This window comes from Phasianus colchicus, chromosome 10, assembly GCF_987193195.1.
Source record: "Phasianus colchicus chromosome 10, bPhaCol1.hap1.1, whole genome shotgun sequence".
NCBI classification, from domain to species: Eukaryota; Metazoa; Chordata; class Aves; order Galliformes; family Phasianidae; genus Phasianus; species Phasianus colchicus.
In genome coordinates, this window is record NC_143445.1 from 15,800,001 (window position 1) to 15,823,122 (window position 23,122).

General features: G+C 55.4%; 3 protein-coding genes across 18 annotated transcripts in view; 1 reads left to right on the forward strand and 2 right to left on the reverse strand.

Annotated features, from left to right (window-relative positions):
- On the reverse strand, positions 1-5,107 carry LOC116235361 (uncharacterized). The gene is made up of 6 exons (XM_090147449.1): positions 5,026-5,107; positions 3,230-4,414; positions 1,203-1,571; positions 1,027-1,134; positions 719-804; positions 1-582 (listed from the first exon to the last, which is right to left on the reverse strand). The coding sequence occupies exons 1-6, from the start codon at positions 5,093-5,095 to the stop codon at positions 508-510; spliced, it is 1,893 nt and encodes a 630-aa protein (XP_090003575.1). The 5' UTR covers positions 5,096-5,107; the 3' UTR covers positions 1-507.
- Positions 4,397-8,890, forward strand: LOC116235359 (deoxyribodipyrimidine photo-lyase-like). Of its 3 annotated transcripts, XM_031603460.2 has the most exons (9): positions 5,563-5,931; positions 6,013-6,158; positions 6,230-6,412; positions 6,524-6,682; positions 6,971-7,169; positions 7,264-7,416; positions 7,683-7,804; positions 7,913-8,072; positions 8,428-8,890. In XM_031603460.2, exons 1-9 carry the CDS (start codon positions 5,688-5,690, stop codon positions 8,571-8,573), a joined length of 1,512 nt encoding a protein of 503 aa, XP_031459320.2. In that variant the 5' UTR covers positions 5,563-5,687; the 3' UTR covers positions 8,574-8,890. The 3 variants fall into 3 exon arrangements, 2 of the variants coding, with proteins under 2 accessions (XP_090003574.1, XP_031459320.2); XR_016469671.1 differs by lacking the exon at positions 8,428-8,890 and having other exon boundaries at positions 4,397-5,931; positions 7,264-7,355; positions 7,913-8,050; XM_090147448.1 differs by lacking the exons at positions 7,264-7,416; positions 7,683-7,804; positions 7,913-8,072; positions 8,428-8,890 and having other exon boundaries at positions 4,397-5,931; positions 6,511-6,682; positions 6,971-7,108.
- The window catches only part of RUBCN (rubicon autophagy regulator), a 27,862-nt gene continuing 13,620 nt past the window's right edge, over positions 8,881-23,122 (reverse strand). For 9 of the 14 annotated variants that reach the window (XM_090147445.1, XM_090147444.1, XM_090147439.1 and 6 more), the window contains 14 exons: positions 21,949-22,044; positions 20,911-21,026; positions 20,248-20,449; positions 19,854-19,955; positions 18,978-19,052; positions 16,244-16,304; positions 15,630-15,762; positions 14,006-14,151; positions 13,599-13,663; positions 12,873-13,111; positions 12,427-12,488; positions 12,178-12,331; positions 11,742-11,835; positions 8,881-11,301 (listed from right to left, as the gene is read on the reverse strand). In XM_090147445.1, coding sequence (XP_090003571.1) covers positions 11,135-11,301; positions 11,742-11,835; positions 12,178-12,331; positions 12,427-12,488; positions 12,873-13,111; positions 13,599-13,663; positions 14,006-14,151; positions 15,630-15,762; positions 16,244-16,304; positions 18,978-19,052; positions 19,854-19,955; positions 20,248-20,449; positions 20,911-21,026; positions 21,949-22,044 — 1,712 coding nt within the window. In that variant the 3' untranslated portion in view covers positions 8,881-11,134. The remainder of the gene's footprint in view (positions 11,302-11,741; positions 11,836-12,177; positions 12,332-12,426; positions 12,489-12,872; positions 13,112-13,598; positions 13,664-14,005; positions 14,152-15,629; positions 15,763-16,243; positions 16,305-18,977; positions 19,053-19,853; positions 19,956-20,247; positions 20,450-20,910; positions 21,027-21,948; positions 22,045-23,122) is intronic. The other 5 variants (XM_090147438.1, XM_090147442.1, XM_090147447.1 and 2 more) reach the window with 2 other exon arrangements.

Genomic DNA, 23,122 nt, shown 5'->3' on the forward strand with positions numbered 1-23,122 from the left:
AACGACACAGACATTTTTGCTCATTATTCCACTTTTTAATCTCCCTGCGAGGTGACTTGCTTAGAGTAATAATTGCTTCGCTCTCATTTTATCTGGCTAATTAATCAGTTAATAAATGACTTTGCTGCAGGGGAGGCAGACGCTGCAGCCGTCTCCTCAACCAGGGACTGGAAAAAAACAGGGAAGGAGCTCAACCCACAGGATTTCCATGGCCCCATGGCATGCACAGCTTGTTGGAGTTTGGGGGGCTGATAGGGCCCCCTGGTGTACCCTGGATTCCAGCAGGACCACTGCTGCATGGTGATAATGGGGCAGGGTGGGGGACTGCAGGTTTCCTTCTTCATCATCAGCTATGGGGCTGCAGAGTGGCTGTGGGAAGGGGTAGAAAACGGGGCACAGAGGGGTACTGGGGTGCAGGGAAGCAGATGGGGCTGCGTGGGTTACCCAGAGGGACAGACAGGAGGTGTGGGATGGCTCAGTCCTGCCCAGCATCCCCCAGCAATGGGCTCAGATCAGCTTCTCTCCTCTCCACTGCAGCAGGAGCCCGGCACATGGGAAGGCGGTCTGCAGGTCTCTGCGGATCTGGGGCAGAGCACAGCATCAGCAAGCAGCAAGCACAGACATCACGGGACAGGGAGCTCCTGTCCCCTATTCCCACCCAGGAAGGCACCCCAAGAGGGTCCCCCGTTCATTTGAGGGGGCTGAGGGCACAGCTCACCTTGGCCAGGAGCAGCTCCTGCGCCGTGGTGTTCCCCATGTCCAGAGGAGTGATGAGATGCATAGAGAGGAAGAGCTGGGATGCACCTGGGAGCAAGGGACACAGCTCTGGTTGTGCCCCATCCATCTTGCACTGCAGCAGGATCACACCCCACACACCCCCATAGCCCCCACAGAGAAAGCACTGGGGATGCAGGCCCTCCTGCACTGGCCACCAGGAAGCCCAGTGGCCATCACGATAACAAGGAGGTGACGATGCCCATCGGGCACGTGTGGCCCTGCCTCCTGTCCCCAGGAAGTAGCACTTACTGGCATTGCTCGGGGCGCTGGGGCAGGCTGGTGGCAGCTCTGCAGAGGGGCTGGTGGTGCCATTCAGGCTCTGTGCTGAGGTGGTGGCAGGGGAGGAGGGATCTGTGCCTGGGCATAGCAATGTTTTGTTAGTGCTGCTGTCACAGAGTGTTGTTACAGGTGGGGGTGACACTCACCTGGGGTGGCACTGGGGCTCTGAGGTGCTGTCGAGGTGTCTGGAGGTGATCCTGTGGTAAGTGTGGAGACATCGGGGCTGGGTCCAGTGGTGCTCCCCAGGGATGGGCTGGGACTGGAGGTGCTGCTGGGGACCACCATGCTGGTGATGGAGGTGGTGGTGGTGTCTACCACGGTTGTAGAAGGCTCAGGTGGTGCAGCTGTGTGTGCTGAAGTGGGGACAGCACTGCTGGTCCCTGGGGTGGTGCTGGGCATCGCTGAGGTGGGGGCTTCTGTGTCCGGGCTGGAGGGAGGAGTGGTGGCTGCGGTGCTGAGCAGCGACACGGGGGGCTCTGTGGATGCTGGCACTGTCACACCCACTGCTGTGCTCCCTGCAGAGAGGCGGCAGAGCATCACCCAGTGTGCTGGCACTGAGGCACCCCACGCTGCGCATCGGCCGTGGGCAGCCAACAGCCGGGATCACCGTCCTGAGCAGATACAGATCCGTGCGGATCGGCGGTGTGGGAGGACAGCACATCCCCAGGCCGACAAGCGGGCACGGCTCCGGGCAGGACCCCCTCCTGGCGCCAGCGATGGCCCCGTCCCACCGCCTCCATCCAGCCCTGCGGCACTCAGAGCCGCCCGTCGGACGGGAGGAGCCGCAGGAACCGGTTACCCTGGGACGGGCTGGGAGCTCCTCTGCCGCGTACACAAAGCTGCGTGCAGATGTTCAGGAACCGATAACGCGGGGCACAAAGAATGGGAGCGGAGCCCACGGGAGGAGAGGGAGAGAGGACTGAATCCTGGCTGGTGCGTCGGGATTAGGTTTAGCAGAGATGAGAGCAGGGGGCTGCTGCTCCGGGCAGCCCCAGAGAGGAGTGGAGGAGGAGGTCCGCGTGCAAGCAGCAGAAATAAAGCCAAGCTCATTGCTCTTGCTGTGCATGGCACAGCAGCCACAGTGTTTCACTCCCACATCCCTGGGCCGCGACGCTCCCTCCCCGTGCGTCCAGCTCAGCCCTTACCCAGTGCCAGCTTTGACCCAGCGAGGCTCAGCAGCAGGATCAGGGGCAGCCCTCCCCTACGTGCAGCCATGTCCGGGGAGGCAGGAGCCGATGCCTCCTGGTGGGCACCGCTCTGAGCGCTCCCCACGGCACTGTGGTTTCCGCGTTGCCTTCTCCCGACAGAGGATAAGCATCCAGATGCGTCCCTTTATTGCCCAGGTGCTGGCACTGCCGGAAGGGCTCTCACCCAGCACGGGTGCTCCCAGGGATGGGCACAATGCCCGGCAGCCATCAGTTGCACGGTGCCCCCAGAACAGCCGCAAGCAAAGTCCCTAAAGCTGGAGACTTGTGCCGGGCAAGGGCAGTGCCAATGGGAAAAGCCCTGGAAGAGCCTGGGACCCCCTAAAACTCCGAGGAAGGGGTGATATGTGGTGGCTGCCGACACTGAGGCCCTCAGAGACAGCAGTCCACCCTGTGTGCAAAGAGGCAGAGCCAGGAAGGGCGTGCTCTGGGCTGAGGACTCATCTCCTGGGCTGTCCGTGCAGCATCACTTCCCCAGCACGTGTCACAGCCCAGCGCCGCCTGCAATCAGAGCTGCTTCCTTGTTGCAGGGGTCAGGGATGAGGCCCCTCAAAGGCGCTGGGCCAGGACACAGAGTCCTGCGGGTGTCTGGGGCACGGCCAGAGCACGGCACTCTGCCGGGGCTGTCACACTGCAAGCACACGGCCGGCTGCCGACACACCGGAGGCACCACCAGTGGCGTGGGCAGGATGCAGGCACCCAAGGGTGCTGGGCTCTCACTGCCGGGCTGTCACCAGGCTGTAGGTGGTAGGACAGCAGGGACGGCTGCTTGGATGGGGCACAGGCACGTGGATGGCTCGTCCTGGGGGGTGCTGCTGACATGCCCACCCGAAGCTACGCCTCCATACCACTCCCACTGCGGCCACACCTCTCAGCTCCACCTTATATAGGGCACATGGGGCAGGGGGTGGATGCTCTTTAGGGTTGGGTGTTGTTACCTTGTGTCTCTGTCCTACAGCTGCACTCACCTGGAGTGGCGCTAGGGCTCATTGGGGATGCCTCTGCTGGGCTGCTCTCAGCTGTGTTCTTCAATGGTGGGCTGGGAGTGAGGGTGCTCCTGGGGAACACTGTGGTGCTGGTGGTGCTCACCAGGGCTGTGGAGGGCTCAGCTGAGGAATCTGTGTGTGCTGGTGTGGTGGGAGCTGGGGCTGTGCTGGTCCCTGCTGATGTGATCTCAGCCCAGGTGGATGCTGTGACTGTAGAGAGTGTGCTTGGGGTGGTGGTGGTCATCTGGGTTGTAGCAGTGCTGTGTGTGAAGGCATCTGTCTGTGGAGTTATGGTGGAGATATCAGAGCTGGTCCTAGCTGTGCTCTCCAGTGTCTGGCTGGGAGTGAGAGTGCTCCTGGGAGGCACTGTGCTGCTGGTGGAGGTGGTCGTGAAGCCCAGCAGCACTGTGGAGGGCTCAGTTGAAGGATCTGACTGTTCTGGGGCACTGCTGGTCCATGGGGGTGTGCTGGTGGCATTTGTGCCAAGAGTGGTGCCCACTGAAGTGTGTGGCAGAGGGCTGGAGGTGGAGGAAGGCAGCGTGATTGTTTCAGTTGCTGCCAAATTCATGGTTGAAGCTGGGGCTGTGCTAGTCCCTGCTGATGTGCCAGACCGGGTCTCAGCCCATGTGGTTGCTATGGCTGCGGAGGTTGGGCTTAGGGTGGTGGAGATGAGCCCTGGGCTTGTGGTGGTGGTCATCTGGGTTGTTGCAGTGCTGTGTGTGAAGGCATCTGTCTGTGGAGTTATGGTGGAGATACCAAAGCTGGTCCTAGCTGTGCTCTCCTGTGTCTGGCTGGGAGTGAGAGTGCTCCTGGGAGGCACTGTGCTGCTGGTGGAGATGGTCGTGAAGCCCATCAGGGCTATGGAGTGCTCAGCTGAAGAATCTGACTGTTCCAGCATGGTGGGACATGTGGCTGTGCTGGTCTCTGCTGATGCACCAGTGGTGGTGTCAGCCCAGGTCCGTGTTATGGCCATGGAGGCTGAGCTTGAGGAGGTGGTCGCCTGGGTTGTCACAGAGCTGAGTGTGAAGGCATCTGTCTGCGTGCTGGGCATCGCTGAGGTGGGGGCTTCTGTGTCCGGGCTGGAGGGAGGAGTGGTGGCTGCGGTGCTGAGCAGCGACACGGGGGGCTCTGTGGATGCTGGCATTGTCACACCCACTGCTGTGCTCCCTGCAGAGAGGCGGCAGAGCATCACCCAGTGTGCTGGCACTGAGGCACCCCACGTTGCGCATCGGCCGTGGGCAGCCAACAGCCGGGATCACCGTCCTGAGCAGATACAGATCCGTGCGGATCGGCGGTGTGGGAGGACAGCACATCCCCAGGCCGACAAGCGGGCACGGCTCCGGGCAGGACCCCCTCCTGGCGCCAGCGATGGCCCCGTCCCACCGCCTCCATCCAGCCCTGCGGCACTCAGAGCCGCCCGTCGGACGGGAGGAGCCGCAGGAACCGGTTACCCTGGGACGGGCTGGGAGCTCCTCTGCCGCGTCCACAAAGCTGCGTGCAGATGTTCAGGAACCGATAACGCGGGGCACAAAGAATGGAGTGGGGCCCAGGGGAGGGGGGGGAGAGGAGCGAATCTCAGCTTGTGTGTCAGGGGTGAGCAGCAGGATGCACGCTGCAAGTCACAGAAGCTCTGTGATTACTGAGGGCCGGTGGCTGCCTCAAGGTCGCGGGAGGCCGCGTGGATGGCGATGATCCCGAGGTTCCCACCCTGCGGTAGGTGGCTCAGTGCCCCCCAGCCCTGCGCTGCGGTACCCCCACGCGTTTCCCACATCCCTTACCCAGCGCCAGCTCGGACACGGCGATGCTCAGCAGCAGGGACAGGGACAGCCCTGCTCTGTGTGCGGCCATGTCCCGGCAGGACCCAATGCCCCGGGCAGGATTCAGCACCCTCCAGCCAGCACCGCTCCAAGCGCTCCCCACAACCCCAGAGCTGCGCGGTTTCCGTGTTGCCTTTGCCCAGCAGCACCCAGGTGAGTCCTTTTGTTTCCCCAGGTGTTGGCACCGAAGGGGGTTTCCACCCAACGCGGCACTCCCAGCGATGGGCACAACGCCCGGCAGCCACCTGCCCTGCGGCCGGGCCGCGAGCGGAGGGGAACGTTGGGAGTTTCGCGGCCGCGGGATGGAGCACAGAGCGGTTTCCTCATTCCCCAGGCTGGGGGCAAAGCCTGTGCTGGGTGGCTGTGCCGTGCGCGGGGATGCTACCAGCGGGGGTAGCACGATGCTGAGAGCGCTGCCCAACGCCGCTCCCCCGGTGCCGAGCCGAGGCGCGGAGCCGCTTCCTCGTGCCTGCGGGGCGGGGAAGGGGTGGGGGGGGGGCGGGGAGGTCACGCCCATTTCTCTGCCCGCACCCTCCTGGTTCCGCCCCGCGTTGTGTAACGCCCGCTCCGCCGCCGCCACGTGGGTTCGGGCCGGGGTTCGGGGGCTCTGTTTGGGGCTGAGGATGCCGCGGGGCAGTGGGAAGGGGAGAAAGGAGCGGAATGCGGGGAGGGAAGAGGAGGAGGAGGAGGCCGGGGCCGTGGGCACGCTGGAGGCCGCGGTGCGGGAAGCCCGGCGCAGGGCAGCTCCGTCGGTGCGGGATTTCCGCTACAACAAGCAGCGGGCCCGGCTCGTGTCCCGGGGCTCCGAGCTGAAGGAAGGCGCCGAGTGCATCCTCTATTGGATGTGCCGGGACCAGCGGGTGCAAGGTAGGAGCCGGCCCCGTGCCCTGCAGTGCTGGGTGCTCCGGGGGGCCTCTATTAAGCATTCCCCGTTTGCTCGCCCTGCAGATAACTGGGCATTCCTCTACGCCCAGCGCCTGGCCCTCAAGCAAGAGCTGCCTCTGCGTGTCTGCTTCTGTCTGGTGCCCACGTTCCTGGATGCCACCATCCGCCACTATGGCTTCATGCTGAGGGGGCTGCAGGAGGTGGCCGAGGTACAGATGCAGCGGGCAGGTGGGATGGAGCCGGCTGCGAGCAGTCCTTAAGCCCTGCCCTCTCATTGCAGGAGTGTGCGGAGCTGGACATCCCCTTTCACCTGCTGCTGGGCTGCCCCAAGGATGTGCTGCCCAGTTTTGTGGTGGAGCACGGTGTGGGTGGGCTGGTGACAGACTTCTGTCCCCTCCGTGTCCCCCGGCAGTGGGTGGAGGAGGTCAAGGAGCGATTGCCTGAGGATGTGCCCTTTGCACAGGTGGGTGCCTCTGGAAGACACGTCCTGGGCCTGTTGGAGAACACAATATGCGTTGTGCCATTAGGAACATTGGCTTCTGCTCACATCACCATCTCCAGCTTCCCTTCCCAGGTGGATGCCCACAACATCGTGCCCTGCTGGGTCACCTCCCCCAAGCAGGAGTACAGCGCCAGGACCATCCGGGCCAAGATCCACAGGCAGCTCCCAGAGTTCCTCACTGAGTTCCCTCCTGTTATTCGGCACCCACATCCACCACCCAACCCCCCAGAGGTACCTGCAGAGATGCACTTGGTCCTGGGTAGCCTCATGGCTTTGTGGCCCTAGAAGGGGGACACCACCCACAAGTAGTGTGGAGGTGGAGAGACCCTGGGGGTGGGAGGTTCCATCTCCATTTTTCCAATGGATCTTTGCTGTGCTGGGCTGCTTAATAGACAGCTGGTGGGAGCTGGGGGCTTGCAGGCTGGGGACAGCCCTTAGCTGGCACATGGGGGACATATGTTAAGGCTGGACAACATCTGCTGCTGCGTCTCAGCTCTCATGCTGTTTGTTTGCTCACAGCCCATTGCGTGGGATGCCTGCTACTCCAGCCTGCAGGTGGACCGCACGGTGACAGAGGTGGCATGGGCGACCCCTGGCACTGCTGCTGGGCTGGCCATGCTGCAGTCCTTCATCACCAAGCGGCTCAAGTCCTTTGGCTCACAGCGGAACGACCCAAACAAGGCAGCTCTCAGCAACCTTTCTCCATGGTTCCACTTTGGTGAGTGTCCCAGGCCATCCCCATCCCATTAATAACGGCCAAGTGCTGGTGGCTCAGCCAGGAGACCCAACTCATGTAATACCCATGTCTCCAGGCCAGGTGTCCACCCAGAGAGCCATCCTGGAGGTGCAGAAGCACCGACGTGCCTACAAGGAGTCGGTGGATGCTTTTGTGGAGGAGGCTGTGGTACGGCGGGAGCTGGCAGAGAACTTTTGCTACTACAATGAGAACTATGACAGTGTGCGAGGTAGCATCCATGGGGCTGGTGGACAAGGCTGAGATTGGGCAAATACTCTATTGTGCTCACCCCAATGCCCTGTTCCTTCTAGAGGATGGGCCATAGAACCTTTAGGGTTGGAAAAGGCCTCTAAGATCATCATGTCCAAACATCAACCTATCACCACCATGCCCACTAATCCATGTCCCTCCGTGCTCCATCTCTATGTTTCTTGAACCCCCTCAGGACCTGGAGGGGAGCAGTTTGCTCAGCATTGCTCCTCACCTCTCTCACAGGTGCCTATGACTGGGCACAAAGCACACTGAAGCTCCATGCCAAAGACAAGCGGCCTTTTCTCTACGAATTGCCCCAGCTGGAGCAGGCCACCACGCATGACCCACTCTGGAACGCTGCTCAGGTTAGTGACCCCCATCTCCTTGTTCTGAGGTCTCTCCTCTGAGACCTGTGTCTGTGCTGGAGCCAAGCTGGCATGGGCTGACTGCTGTGGTTGTGTCCTTCCCTGCAGCTACAAATGGTGCAGGAGGGCAAGATGCACGGCTTCCTGCGGATGTACTGGGCCAAGAAGATCCTGGAATGGACCCGCAGCCCTGAGGAAGCCCTACAGTTTGCCATCTACCTCAACGACCGCTATGAGCTGGATGGGATGGACCCCAACGGCTATGTAGGTAAGCTGGGGGGGGGGGGCATGGGCGGGTGCAGCATGGGGATGAGAGACTGGATATAAAGAAAAACCTTTTTATGATAAGGATAGTGAAGAACTGGCACAGGTTGCCCAGAGAGGTGGTGGGTGCCCCTTCCTGGAGACACTCAAGGTCAGGCTGGATGGGGGCTCTGAGCACCTGATGGAGCTGTAGGTGTCCCCATTCAGTGCAGGAAGCTGGACAAAATGGCCTTTAAGGGCCCCTTCCAACTCAAATGATGGAGAGGGCTCTGCAGAGAATCCATGTCCCAGCTGCTCTCTGGCCCTGAGATGCCCGTAGGCACAGGGCAGAGCTGATGCTCCATCCCCATGTTCTGCAGGCTGCCTTTGGTCCATCTGTGGCATCCACGACCAGGGCTGGAAGGAACGGGATGTCTTCGGCAAGATCCGCTACATGAACTATGCTGGCTGCAAGCGCAAGTTTGACGTGGATCAGTTTGAGAGGCGCTACACCCGCTGCAAGTGACTGTGATGCAGAGGGGTGAGGGACCTTGAGCTGGTTAGCGCTGCTCCCTGCACGGGTGAATGTGCTGTTTTCATGGTGCTGGCTTGCACTGACACAGATTTGCTATGGGTGGTGGTGGAGGGCTGGCTGCAACAGCAGCAAGCCTCAGGGCTTTGTTGTAAAACTTACAGTTTGTAGCTTCTATGTTGGCAGTGCAATGTACAAGGCCAGCTGCACGGTGAGGGATGCAGCCGCCTTGTCCCTGCTCGCACTGAAGCTGAGCTCCTTGTCAGAAGCAAAAAAAGAAAGCTCAGGACACAACCCCACCTCATGTTAACTTAGTTTATTAGGGACGGCATTTTCATTGCTACGCTGTGCAGCAGTCCCATTGGGAGGGCTCCAGTGAAATGCTGGGGCAGCTTGTGGTTTTCCTTTAGAAACTGTTGGGGCCTTGGCAAGCTCCAGCATCACATCAGGATGTTAGTGTTGGACATCACCTTGCTCCAGAGCCCTCTGCCAGGTTTCAAGTCCCCATTGTTTTCAGACGGAGGGAAGAAAACACAAATAAACCAAAATCCATTTGCTTTTCTCTAAATATACTCAGTGCTTCTAGAACGGGATGTGGGCAACCTCTCAGCCAGTGCCCCATGACATTAAAGTGCTTCAAACAAAATGGTGTGGATGAAGTTGTGCTGCTCTGAGCCAGATCCCAGGAGGAGGGAGGCCAGCTCGTCCTGCTGAGCTGGATGGCAGCGCGTGGACCAGAGGCAAGAACAGTGGCAATGCTTTCTGCTGGCAAGGTAGACCAAGTTGTGGTAGCTCCAGAGCTTCCAGCTGCAGAGCAGGTAGGAGAGCAACTGCTCTCCTGGGGAAAATGAGGATAGATGGGAGGAGGCAAGAACTCAGGGGAGCAGGTGGGGAATGGAACTGCTTCAGGTTGAGACCCCTAGAGCTGGTTGTGGCAGGATGCTGCAGCACAGGGAAGAGATGCTGTCCTATCAGCAAGGCTTGGAGTCACACTGCGGCCACCTCTCCCAGTCCCATCCTTGCCCTTCCAACACTTCATACCTAGACACAACTTGAAAGCCTTCTCACAGCATATTGCCCCCTGCCCTTCACCACCCTTCTTGCACATACACAGGCTCCACTATCCTTCTTAACATCCACCCTAATGCTGGGTGCACGTGTCCCTCCCATGATAACTTGGTGCTGGACGCATGCCATGGGATAAAGCATCCCTGGCTACAGAGGCACCTTGCAGTATTTCCAGGGCCAGGCCTCTCTCAGGTGCACTCTTTCTGGGAGCAGCCTGCTCTGTTCCCTAGAGGGACTTGGTGACCCCTCTCCCCAGGGCAGCAGAGCTGATGGGAGAGGGAACCCCTGGCACTCCCCAGCCCCTGTCAGGGGGTGATGGACCAGGAGCAGGTAAGCTTTGGATATTTTAGACTACTAAGTCCCAAGCAAATTGTATGCTCCCTAAAATGAGCATCTCCTTGGGATGGGGAACAAACAGTTAAAAATACATACAATCACATTTAAAAAATAAAACCAAATCCAGCCAACTAAAAAAAAAAAAACAACAACAAAAAAAAACCAGGACAGAGAGGTTAGGGGGAGGTGATCAGAGGACTGAGCCAAGAGGCTTTACACATCCTGACTGGTACAGGCAGAAGACAGCTGCATGCAAGGCAGGCCCTGATGCTGCTGCCATGGGGAGGTGCCATGTCCCTTTTACAGGAAGAGGCAGCCTTCAGGGAGGACAGAGCAGCAGCATGAAGGGGATATGAGGTTTGAAGCCTTGCTAACTGTGTGTCCTGCCATGCAGAGCTGCCTCCAGCCCCATGCCCAGCAGTACCAGTCCCCTCACACAGCCGCACATCCCAGCTGCCCCCACTGCAATGCCTTTGGGGTGGAAGGAGATGGAGCAGCTCAGCATGGATAGTGTGGGGGGAGGTAGGGCTGACATACAGTGTTTACATCATTGCTACTTCCTCTGTTCTGATTCTGGAGGGAGAGCAATGGTTTACTGGCAATGGTTCCAATCCAGATGTTAAAAAAGGGAACTGCTAAATGTTCCATCAACCCCCTCCCCCCAAACCTTCCCCTACTTCCATGTACAAACTAGCAGCAAGACGCAGGATGGGAGGATTTGGAGAGCTGACTTCCCTCTCCCAGGAGCGGACAGCCAGAGCTTTCAGTGTCCAGCTGATGAGCAGAAAGTGCTGACCCCACCGAGGACTCCTCCAGGAAGAAGGAGATGGAGATGGACAAGGAGAAGGCTGCAGACAGGCTCACAAGTGATTGCCTGGTAAAGACTCACTTTCTGCCTGCAGGACAGACAGGACTGGCCACCACCTTTCCCCACATCAAGGCATCACAGGGTGTCCATTACCTGGAACAGACCAGATGACAGAAGATACTCCTTCCTTAACACTGCTGTACAGGGGAAAGCAGATCCCTTTGACACTACTCCAGGTATGACGAGTGTCCTGCCAGTCCTCCTCACCGTAAGTATGCTTGGTTCAGTCTCTGGTGATGAAGGTGTAAATAGACCTAGTGCCTGCTCCTCTGCTGCACCATGCTTAGGTGGCTGTTGCTGCCTCCTGCTGCTCCAGCTCATCATCTTCATAGTCTGAGATGTAGGACTCCATGCTCTGCTTGGCCAGCAGCTCTCTCCGGGCTTGGAGTCGCTCGCAGCGAGGGCAGCGTGTGGACTTGAAGCAGGACTTGTGGTAGCAGGCTTTGCATTCTGGGGGGAGAAAAGGAGAGTAGCTGAGGGCTGGCACAGGCTGCCTGGTTCTCCACACCTGCAGAGGGATGCTTCAGATTTGTCCAGGAGGACAAACACCAGAAGCAGGGGTTTGGCACTGCTCTGAAAGCAAGAACTCACGCTGTAGTGTACCTAGCTTGAAACAGCTGCAGTCCTAACTCTAACCCTGCAGCACATGCTTCACTGCAGGGCAGAGCTGCTGCTCTGGATGAGCAAATACCATTGTAATATTTTAAACACTGTTGTAAACAACAACTGATCTGTTGCTGTTATCATGTGGCGCAAACATAGGTCGCTCACAGAAGCACCCTGGTCTGGCTGACTGTGTTTGTGCCAGCAAGAGGCATGGAGCCAAAGCCACACAAAAGCGAAGAAGCAGACGTTGCTGACCCCCTTCCTGTTTCTCCCCAGTAGTTCACCTTCACATGTCTTGCACTTGTTGAGCTCAAAGGGGAAGATGATGTCGCCTTCATTCTGGCAGAACTCACAGATGAAGCCTTTGGCTTGGCATAGCTAGAAGAAAAGGTCAGAAAAAAGTAAGCTCAACGCTCCTCATCTCCCTGGAGCAGAACAGTAGGACACGGTGTCTTGCTCTACCTATGTGGGACAGTCCATCCCCAGCATGAAGCACAGCAAGGCAGAATCAACATGCTAAGGATAAAGTCAAAATGGGGTAAGAAATATCCCACATGTGCTGGGTAGCAGTTTATGTGAACAGGTGAGAGTAGCAAGTATGTCATCAGTTAATTCTGTGATTGCTCTGCATGTCAAATGCCTTCTCACTAGCTATTTACACAGAAAGCCTACCCAAAGGGTGTTTCAGAGCTGTGCAGTAGGTGGCTATAGAGGCCTTACCATGCATTTCTCAACGTGCAGGCTGCCTGCCTTCAGGAGTTCCGTCAGGCGAGGCACCAGGTCCCCCCTTTTGGTGGCACTGAGGTCGCTTAGAGAGTAGAGATGCAAATCCTCTGTCAAGTGACCAGGCACCGCATCGAAGGAGTCCAGGAGACTGCAAGGACAGCAAAACTGGAGCTCAGAGCAGAGAAACTCTACTGAGTCAAATACAGGACAGCAAACAGCTTAACATCATGCCCCAGGACTCACTCTTTAGCTAGCCGGCAGGTCTTAAACATGTTCTTCATGTGGAAGAGCTGGATTCGCAGCAGCTGGAGAGGAAGGAGGGACACAAGATCAGTAAACAGATCACAGACCTTAACTAAACACGTCTGCCCCATTTCCTGCGCTGGTGAAATGACTGCTGCTCCCCTGGTACAGGAGTGTTTACACCACACTGGATACAGCGAGCACAACCAGTCACCACACGCTCCAGGAAATAAACCAAGGCCCAGCTGGACACCAATTAGAAATACCTTCCCATTCTGTGCTACTGCACAGGAAACAAGATATGAACGGAAACCCACAGCACTGAGGTTTTAAGCTTCAGAAACTGAAATATCCGCTTCTCCTCAGCTTCTCCAGCACACGATTTACAACTGGCAGTCACCCTCCCCCTGCAAGTCCCGTTCAGGAAGGTGAGGGAAGGGGCTTACCCACACTTGGTTGAGAGATTTCACCTTCCGGTACAGGGCAGGATTGATATCTTGCACGTTGAAGAGCGGGTCGCTCCAGATCTTGCTCAGCAGGTCTTTGGAGAAGTTGCTCACATAGTACTTGCTGAAGTCCCACTTGCGCAGGATGCGGCTGGGGATGACTGTCTGGGCGTTCTCGTGGCAGCACTGGCAGAAATACTTCCCCAGGTACTCACAGTACCGCAGTCGCTTGATGTAATCTAGCCAAGCCCAGGGGAAGGGGGAAGTCAGGTGAGGTGCAAGCTCTGCCCATCCACGTATCAACATTTCCAGCGAGGAAGGCATTCTGCCTCGCCAGCACCTCCTCCGGCCCCAGACTGCTCAACGCTGGAGCCTGAAAGCACGCTGCAGGCTGCAAAATTCTTTGAGGACCACAACGTGCCTATCAATCCATGCAGTTAGGGAGTGCACAAAAGCTATGACCCGAATTTGTGGATACAGACACTGCAGACCCACCAGGCTACCAAAGATAGGAAGGTAAGTGTGTAAAGACTGTCCATTTACAGGTCCCCAACACATGTATGCTGACGTGTGAGCAGAGCTGGCAAAGACCTTAGAAATGACACCAGGAAAGAGCATACCATCTTTCCGATGACCTCATGCTGAGCTCTGCCACAATCCACCCACTCTGCATTTTCCCACTCTCATAGGTTATTCCCTGCTTTCCAGCTACTGCTCAGCACTCACCAGGATCGGTCCGGATGCCACAGCCTGCACACCGGTAATTCTGCTTGGCCACAGCTACCTTCCTCCTGTCCAAAGACAAAATATGACATAGGTGAATCCAGGCCTGGTGGCACCCAGCACCTGACAATAGGCACTGACACAACTCTGGACATGCACATCCACATTCTTTGCAACGTAAATGTGGATGACAGCTAAGTAGAGGGGAAAAGCCTTGATGCACACCAAAGACAGGAAGCACAGGCACCAAATGGAGATGGCCAATGTGGATTTAGCAGAGAGCAGAGAAGCCCTGCTAGCCAAGTAGGGAAGTAAGGACAATCAACCATGGAAAAGCCTAAAAAAAACAATGGGGAAAAATGGGGGAAAGGGCAGGTACCCAGAGAGCCCTCTACTGTATGAACTCTTACGTTGGGGTTGGATGAACGTTGAAGATGATCTGTGGTCGTGGGGGGGCCCACTCCAGGTTTCCACGCACCCGAATCCTCAGCTTGTAGATGTCAGCGTGTTCTCCATCATCGGGAGAGACAGGCAGAGAGTCGGGGATGGGCAGGAGCTGGGAGAGGCAGGTAAAAGGGTCAGACCCCTGCCTAGAACTACATAGGCAATGCACCTGGTTGGTGCCTAGCCCTAGCCCTGCCCTAAAACCAGGCTGCTGAGGCTGAACAGAGGGGCTGGAAGATGGGATTTCCCCAGGGGTCTGAGCATCTGCTGTATGAGTCTGAAGGGCAGAGCCTAGCACTGCTGCAGCCTATTTACACATGGCCTCTTCAGGAACTTTCACTATTTCCAGGCAGCCCAGGAAACTGGGCAGGTCTCCTCATGCTTCCCAAGCACAGCCTAACTCTGAGCTCACTGGGGCGTATGACGCTTCAGCCCTTCAGGGTATGGGCAAGCTGAAGAGCCTGGCAGAGTTTAGCACCGTGCAGGATGAAGATCCTGGTACTGAACGTGATGCCTTCAAGGAGTGACTGTATGTCGCTCAAATCCCCAGAACAACTGCATATCAAAGAACAACCTGCACTTCAAGGAGACCAAACAGCAGCCTCTATGAAGAAACCATATGGGGGAGGGCTGAGCACAAGACGGGTAAACCCATCACGATGCCAAGTTTGCTCTCTGCAGACATTAGTAGGAAAAGGCCAAGGCACTGCTGCCCAGGAAGATGTGGTAGCAAAACACCCTATGAGAACATGCTGCAGGGGGCAAGGAAGAAGCCACACAGCTGGGCTGAATGCCTCCCAGGGAGCTGTCAGCACCACTGGGGATAGCTTCTGTTCTTTGAGCAGTTTTTCACTTCTTTCTGGTTCCTCCATGAGACCCAGAGCCCACAGCCCCAGGACAGCTCATTTCCAACACTGGTGCCTCAACAAAGGAACCATTTGGCATATTGACAGTCGAGCAGTTAGTGCACGCTGTGGCCCATGCGTGTTCCCTCCAGGCACGTCATCCACTCCCAGCGTACCAGCAGGAGTTTTTTGGAAAGCTGCCTTTTCTTATACCAGCTGGGATGCCTAAACAGCTTTTTTAGAGACCGTCTCAGGCCCTGAAAACCAACAGCAAACAAGCAATCAAGGTGCCTAGCAAGAGCAGTGGGTGAGCAGCCATGTAGGCTGTGCTTATGCCCCAGTTCTAGGGGATTTTTACCCAGCACAACTTTTGCTTGGGAGCCATTGCTGTTCCCAAACTGCTGCCTCTGTCCTTGCAGACCTCTTGGCTGTTAGCCAAGGCACTGCACAGCAAGCGGTAGGGTCTGGACAAAACCTATCCTTCTCTTCTCCAGTTTCATCAGAACTAGCAAAGGCCCTGGGCAGTGGGCATGAAGCCAGGGAATCTGGGAAAAGGATCAAATAATTGATCAGTTGGGATTTCCAAAGATCAGTGAGAGCTCTGCACTGTATGCTTTTCCAAACACCGTGCCTCACTACTGCCCTGCTCCTGTGCTGGCACCTCCAGGCAGTGCCCATGTACATTGGTGAAGCCACCCCAGTCACTCTGTCACCCTCCTGTACATAAACATACTCACACCCCTACCTTCTGCGGGGCATCGTGTTCAGGGACGAGCCATTCCAATTCGGAGGCAGCTGGCAGCTGCATGCCCTCAAACTGCTTCAGCAAACCCATGGCCACAGCTTCTGCAGAGTTTGAATTGCCGAATGAGTGGGATCTAGCCAACAAAGGAACCAGTTAGTACTAGGAATCTCAAAGCTGTGCTGCTTCACATTCCTCCATTCTCTGATGCTATTCTCAGCTCAATCAAGGACACAGCTTTACACCTGTCCCAGATGAGAGAGAAAGGCAAGGGAAGCTCAGAGCCAGCAGCAAACCAGAAGCAAGGCAGGCCATATACTCCAAGTTATGCCAGCTCCTCTTCCTAGCCTCCTACTACTAGGAATTGTGCGGATCTCCCCAGACACAGCCACATCATATCTCATGTCCACATAGCATGTGAACGACCTTTATCATCCCAGGTGCTGCTTTCCAAATTCAAAAGTAGGACCCAGCTGTGTCTCACTGGTAAGAAAATGTAGGGATGGAGGGAGGGATGTGCAATCCAGTGCAAATCAGCAGCTGAAGCACGTGGAAGTAGAGCTGGGCAGGAAAGGGAACTGGGTACCAAGATGTCTCATTGCAAGTTGAATACGTACATGGACTCTGAGGAGAGAAAGGGCTTCCTGCTGGAGTCAGGGTTCCTCTTGATGTCTGCATCTGAATTAGAAACAAACACAATGGAGCAAACTGGGCAGAGCTGAAGGATACATTCACTCCAAACGGAAACTTCATTTTAAAACTCGTCAAGCTGTTTAAAAGCACATGAACTACAGCATCAGCTTCTAACAGTGATACAGAGCAGCAAGGAGAGGTGCAGCCAAATTAATCACCTGTTGGGAATTACAAGGTAAGGCACGGTGGGATGTTGCAAAAATACAGCCAGGGATTTGGGGTGACAAGTGGTGCAGGTCACACACCAAGTCCTAGTGGTTACACAGCCTGTAACAGTGCACACAGCTGGAGCTAGGAGGGCATAACAGCAAGGTTAGCTGGAAGGTTTAGTAGCTCTCTATACAGCACAGGTGCTGCAGGGCATTAGCAGTGGGATGCAGAACCCTCCTCCCTATTGAACCACACAACTCAAGATAAGTGGCTGTGCCACAGCTTGTCAGCTGCTGCATCACAGGCACTGGCAGCCTGAGTCCTGCACTCAAGAGACATAAGTCAGCATCCATGCAGCTGCAGGGATCAGTCCTATGCAGGGGAACAGAGCCATTAGGGTCTCTCTAGGAAGCAGAGATCCAAGATAAAGGTCCAGCTCCTTCCAGCCCTTAATGATCTCTGGAACCTGGGCTTCACCACATCCCTCCTCAGTGCCAGGATGTGGGCACCACAGCAGTACCCCAGTGGTACCTCCCCCCACACGTGGCTCTGGAGTCACTCTGCTCTGCTAGCCCAGGCAGATCAGTGACACAGACCATGCAGATCTGTCCAGGCACCAGCTCATCTTTGCTCTGCAGCAGAAAGCTAACACCCCGAGCCATCAGCTTTGCTAGCAAGAACAGGGTTGCTCCAGCAGGACAGGGAGAAAGAAGTTCTGAAGAAGTGCTCTCCTGGAGCAAATGACTCTGTCTTCAGCTGCTCCTGGCTTCAGAAAGGGAAGGGAAGGCTGAGCCTCGAAAGACCTTCACTAAGTTTAGAAACTCATGCTAGCAGAGGTCAACATGGACACACAACACTCTGTGTTTGACATCCACTGCTAGTAACTGACACACAAAAGCATCCTAATGCTAAGAACTCCACGCATCTACATCATGCAAACAGACTTCTTGTTGCAGAAAACAAGGAACAGTCAAAATGAGCCTCCTAATCACATACCACACTGCAGACATATCTACCATGTTCTGAGGCCTTCGGTTCTGTGCAAGAAGACTTTGCATGACCCTAGAGTACAACAAACTCAAGCAAATAGTGGAGCACAGACAGTATAGGACAGGCCAAGCACTATGAGGAGATCTTGGGCAGAGCACTGCTATCATCTCAGGAAGTGCAGAGGGAGCCAGATCTGGCCCTAGGCTCCCCCAGGTGCTGGGATCCTGTCATCACTCCCTCCCCACTCCTAATTGCAGACACTCCTCAAAAGTCTCCGGTTAGCTGCCCCAAATGCCTCTGCTGCCAATGCTTTCACCATGTGGGACAGTCCCCAGGGAGTTGGTGAACAGCACATAAAGTCAGGGAAGTCACTTAGCCCCAAGCTGCCAGCTTCAGGCCAGGATGAGCCAACTCTGCATTGAATTCACAGGATACAGCAGGACTGATGGGAAGCTCTGAACACCAGCATCTCCAGCAGGAGCAGCACACTGATGTCAAATGCCTGACAGCAGAGATCGGCAGCTAAGCAATACCAGGCTGCACATGATCGCAGCATCCAGGGCCTCCAATGGGTAAGAAACACTTCTGTTCCAGCTGTTCTCGCTACCTTTCCCTCAAAGACCTCTTTGTAGAAGGATTCTTCCCCAAGTCAGGTCTGGGCAGGAAGGGAAGGGCTGGCCAGAGTTTGAATCAGAGTCATTGCACGCCAGCTCTGTGGAATCAAGCAGGATGACTCTTCCCCAAGGCACCAACAGCATCAGAGTGCTTCAGTCCTGTGCTAGCTCTGCCTTGTGGCCAAAAGCTGGCAGTAGAGTCATTCAAAGAGCAAGGCTCCTTTCTTTGTGGTTCCCTCCTTGTCTTGCATATGATCAGAGAAGCAATTGTTTTCAGCAGGGCAGCTCCATTCAGAGCCTTGCATCATGTTGGAGGGCAGCACCTCTGGGATGGACCCCTGGTGCTGCAGCAGAGGACTGCTGTCACGGAGCCCAGCAGCTACAGAATTACAGAGCTATGCTTTTGCCTTCCTGAGTCCCACCCCAGGCTATACAGGTCTTCCAAGCAGCAGGCATGTTTTGTGTATTCAAAACACTGCATGGAAAAATGCCCTGTGGGACAATGCCCAGGCAGAGCTCCTCTGCTTCCTCTTTGCTCCCAACAAAACATCATCCTTCCAGAGCTCTTCTTACTGACACTTGGATGACACTGTGTCACTGTTCCCAAATCAGAAAGCATGAAGAGCTGGTTTACGTGCACTGAGCTGTGAGGAAGAACAGCTGAAATATCCACACTGGTGACTTAGGCCAGGGCCCGACAGTAAATTTCAGTGATTTGTTGCCTGATCTGAAGCTGATCTCCTGATGAACTCGATACCTGATGAGCCTGTACAGAGATTGAGACCTCTGCGCTCCCTGCAACACCCTGAGGGGGCACACTGAGAACTGTGCACGTGCGAGGCACACACACGCACACACCTTGCACACACACGCACGCGTGCCAAGGGAGCACTGCAGGTACTACCTGAGAACAAGGAAGCCATTGACACTGAGAGGCCGTCCTTGGACATTTGAATCAGGTTAGATCCATCGTTACCATCTGTATAACACGGTGATGACAAAACAGTTCACTTCAGTGCTTTGGCCAGACCAAAGGGAAAGGGCATAACACAAAAGCAACACTCGCATGGGAGAATCCCAGAACTAAATTCACACACCTCTAAAGGGACTTCAAAACCAAGTCCAAAATCTAGCCCTCAGGAACTAAAATGGGGGCTTTGCTGTCAAGTCACAGACAAGAAGACTGAGAACTTTATAGACTGAGACTGGATTGCTCCATCTTCTCTCATCTCACCTCTAAAGTCTAAAGCATGACCGAGGTACTGCTGAGATATGAGCTCTCCATCCCGAAGGACAAAGGCTTCGAAGGAAGGGGATGACCAGGGACCTAAGGCAGGTCTCCTGCATGCAACAGGCTCAGCCGCACCAGTAGTCAGGAGCAGAGACCATAAGCAGTACAGGTCAGGATGTGACCAGCACCCGCTGCTCCCACTCAACACACAAGTCAGCTCCTACTGCCTGGGGAGGAAGAAAGTAGGGTGGCAGCCCTCCCATCTCTCCCTGGCTGTGATAGCTGCTCTGTAGACCTGGCAAGTGAAATGGAAACCACGTGCCAGTTCTGAATGCTAAAGGACTATAGAGGATTTTGAAGGAAAGTCATGCCACTACATGAGAGAAACTGGTTGCTCTGTTCATGCTCAGCATTCAGCCATTTGTTTGGGAAAAGCCATCCTGAAGGCCGAAGGGACATGCTCTCCTTTAGTGTGACTGACCTCAATGCAACCAGGCCCAGGAGAAGTCTGTCTCTATGCAAGAAGCTAATGCAGCCATTGCCTCTTACCTCGGATCTCGTACTCCTCCACATCCTCTGCAGAGCCCGAATCAGACAGGCGCATGGAGCCGTGGGAGCTGAACTGGGACTCGCTGTCTGTCGCCACAAGGCCTGGGAGGTAAAGGGAAGGCAACACAGCCAGGCCATCAGTGCGAGCAGCTGAACAGGGCACAGACAGCAAAGGGGTAAAGTGGTAGCCAGATGTGACCAGGGAAGGGTGGATGGCAAGGATGGAAAACAGGTTCTGTGGCTTCAAAATGAAACCACATTCCTTAACTCAGCGTCACCAGGGCACAAGTGTTACGCATATATGGTATCAGCCCCACTATGGTCTGTAATATGTCAGGGTTTCACAGATCTCTGCACCACCCTGTTAAAAATGAGCCCAAAAAACATCACCCACTGTCTGAGCCCATCTCCTGGCAGGTAGAGAACATGTGCTTGGTGCGGATCTGCTGGCGCCTAATGCGAATCTTTTGTTTGAGCTCCTGGATCTCCTTGTCGCTGTCTTCCTCTTCCTCCTCCAGCTGCCGGCTCATCATGTTGCATTTCATCAGCTCGATAGCAGCAATTAGTGACTCTGAGATGCTAAAATGAGCATTCTCCTGCAAGGCAAAAGCAAAAGTATTTGAGACTGTAGCACAGGGAAATTGGGAAGCCTTGGTAAAATATGGTTTAATATTTTCATCCAGAAAGGTGGCAGAAAGACCTTATATCTTTCTGACCCTATGAAGTCTCACTCTCCTATGAGAACCTAGAAATTAAAGCCTTTTGAGGCAACAGAATTGTTGCAAAACATAGGGCAAATCTTACAAAGTGGATGTGCAATATCTCCATTCTGGGGAGTAAGCACATGCCCGTAAGGAGCCACAACAGGCAGCCAAGTTGCTGCGTGAAACGCTAGATGGGCAAATCCTTGAGGCCAGCCATAAATGAGCAACTCAACTTGAAAGTTCTATGCCCAGCTCTATAGTAGGAAATATCATGTGATCATCTCCTCCACAGAGGAAGGCGCTGAATCTGCAGTAAAATTTCTCCAGAGCACACATGCTGCTGCCATCCTCACCTTCTCCAGATCTGCACAGCTGCCAAAGTCCTGCTCAGAGAGGTAACTGATGAGGGACTGCCCTTCTGAGGGTCTTCTGAACATCCCTTCTCCCGAGCTCAGGTACTGGCCAGAGTCTAGAAAAGCAAGACAGGAACATTATGAAGGAAGGACCAGCAAATCCACTGCTCCAAGCACTGGATAACAGCCCATGCTCTGTGTCAACACACTGGCTAGTTCACACAGTCAACAGCTGTCTATCCCACTCTACAGACAGAACTGGATCCAGCTTCATCCACTCTAATGGAGAACAGTGACCAACACAAAGCCATTACAATGACAGCAGGCATCCTGAAACCATCCAGCCCTCCTGAACATCCCACCCTAAGCAGGAAGGAGCAGGAGATGACTGTTCTGGCTGCTATCAGATGCTCTCCTGCTTCTCTGTGGCTCTTGGGCAGGAGGCAGCAGTAATTTTGGAACAATGACTAGGACCAGCTCTACCCTGGAGCACAAGGAGACCTTGACCTCAGGCAGCCCTAGGGCACCACCACAGCACATCATTAATAATCATCATCCCCACACATCCTGGGCAGAGCTGCTAAGATAGCAACCACAAAAATACTCCTGGCAGGCCCTCATAGCAGCCTTCAGGTAGCCAATGTTTGTTATTCGGGATAAAAAGAAAGAGAAGGCATATGCCAAATAACAAAACAATATGAATAACAGACATGCTCTAGCATACTGTAGGTAGCAGAGTGGATCACACCCATGCCAAAAGGAAAAACTTTTAATGAGTTGCTCAGCATCGATGCTGCTGGACCCACAGAGGCTCCTGCAGAGCCCACATCTGAGCACTGCAGTGAGTCCTCATTCACCCAGAAGGCCAGACAGACCTTCAGGGTGCAATCCCCAAGCTAACAAGCCTTTCCAGTTCCCAACCAGCTCACTACAAGCCAGCTCCTGCATGCCTGCATCCCACAAGCAGGTGCCTGAAGCTGAGGCCACTACAGTGCATGCCCAGGAGCAAACATCTTCACTGATGCTTACTGTACTCACCATACTCCATGTAGAGGGAGCTGGGTGTGCTCAGTTCGCTGCTCTGGGTGGAACCAGAGACAGTCCCTCTTCCTCCACCTGTATCAGCATGGGACTCTGCAAGGGAACAAGACAGCACCAGGCACATGTCAGCAATCCAGAAGTGCCCAGCCCAGAGCATGGTGTGAAATGAAAGGAGATCATCATCATATGGATGGGCACAAATGGATGGGAATCAATACGGGAAATCCTCCACTTGGCTCACCTGCTCTGTGCCATGCCTGAAGTCAAGCCCAAGAGGGAAGACAACTAGAGGGGCATTTTAGGCAGCAGGGGATGGATGAAAGGGAAAGAAGAAAAGGCCATGACAACTACGGATCAGTCAAGTCCCGAGCCTTCTTCTCTTTATGCCCTGCAAATCTGGGGAATGCAATACTTCCTGCAAGCACCTCTGACAGCTCCATCTTCCTCCTGGAGCAGCTCCAAGGAAGAGTCACCCCACAGGGCTGGGACACGAGACAAGGGGCCAAAGGACCTGTAGGGCTTGTGGCCTGGACAAGGGTGGAAGGAGGCATCTGAAGGACACACTCTTGCTCAGCTGGGAAAACCCAGGGTTCCCTGCACACAGCCCAAGAGCCAGGATCACAGTGCTCAAGGTCACCTCCTCACACATGCTGCAGGGCTGCACACTGCCAGGCAGAGCTGGTGGGGACCGCCAGGAGCTGGCCTCACTGGGGACAAACAACCACCAGTGTTTTGCAGACAGCAAGGCTCCAGAGAGCAGCTGATTTGGCTGGGAATGCCCAAAAACACCCTAGAGCTGGAAAGCAGCACCCTGCAACCCCTGCTGAAGCCAGAGCCAGAGCAAGGAACAGGGCTAGGCACATCTGTCCCTGCTCCTGCCAACTCTAGAAGGAGCCTTCCCAGCCATGGACTGCTCAGCACTCAGTCCCATCAGCATCAAACTGCCCCCTGCTGCAAATCTACCCCATGAAATGTATCACATTGAAGCCCACGCCTTCAGGGCTATCAGCCCTTGGCCACCAGGGGCAACCTCTTCTGGCTCCCAGAGTAATGTGGGGGAGGAGAGGGCAAGGGAAGAAGCTCAGGGACTTGCTGGTCAGCACTTCGTAATGCCATGCAGGAGAGCTGGGTGCCAGCCTTGGTCTGGACCACTGCTACCAAAAACCAAGCT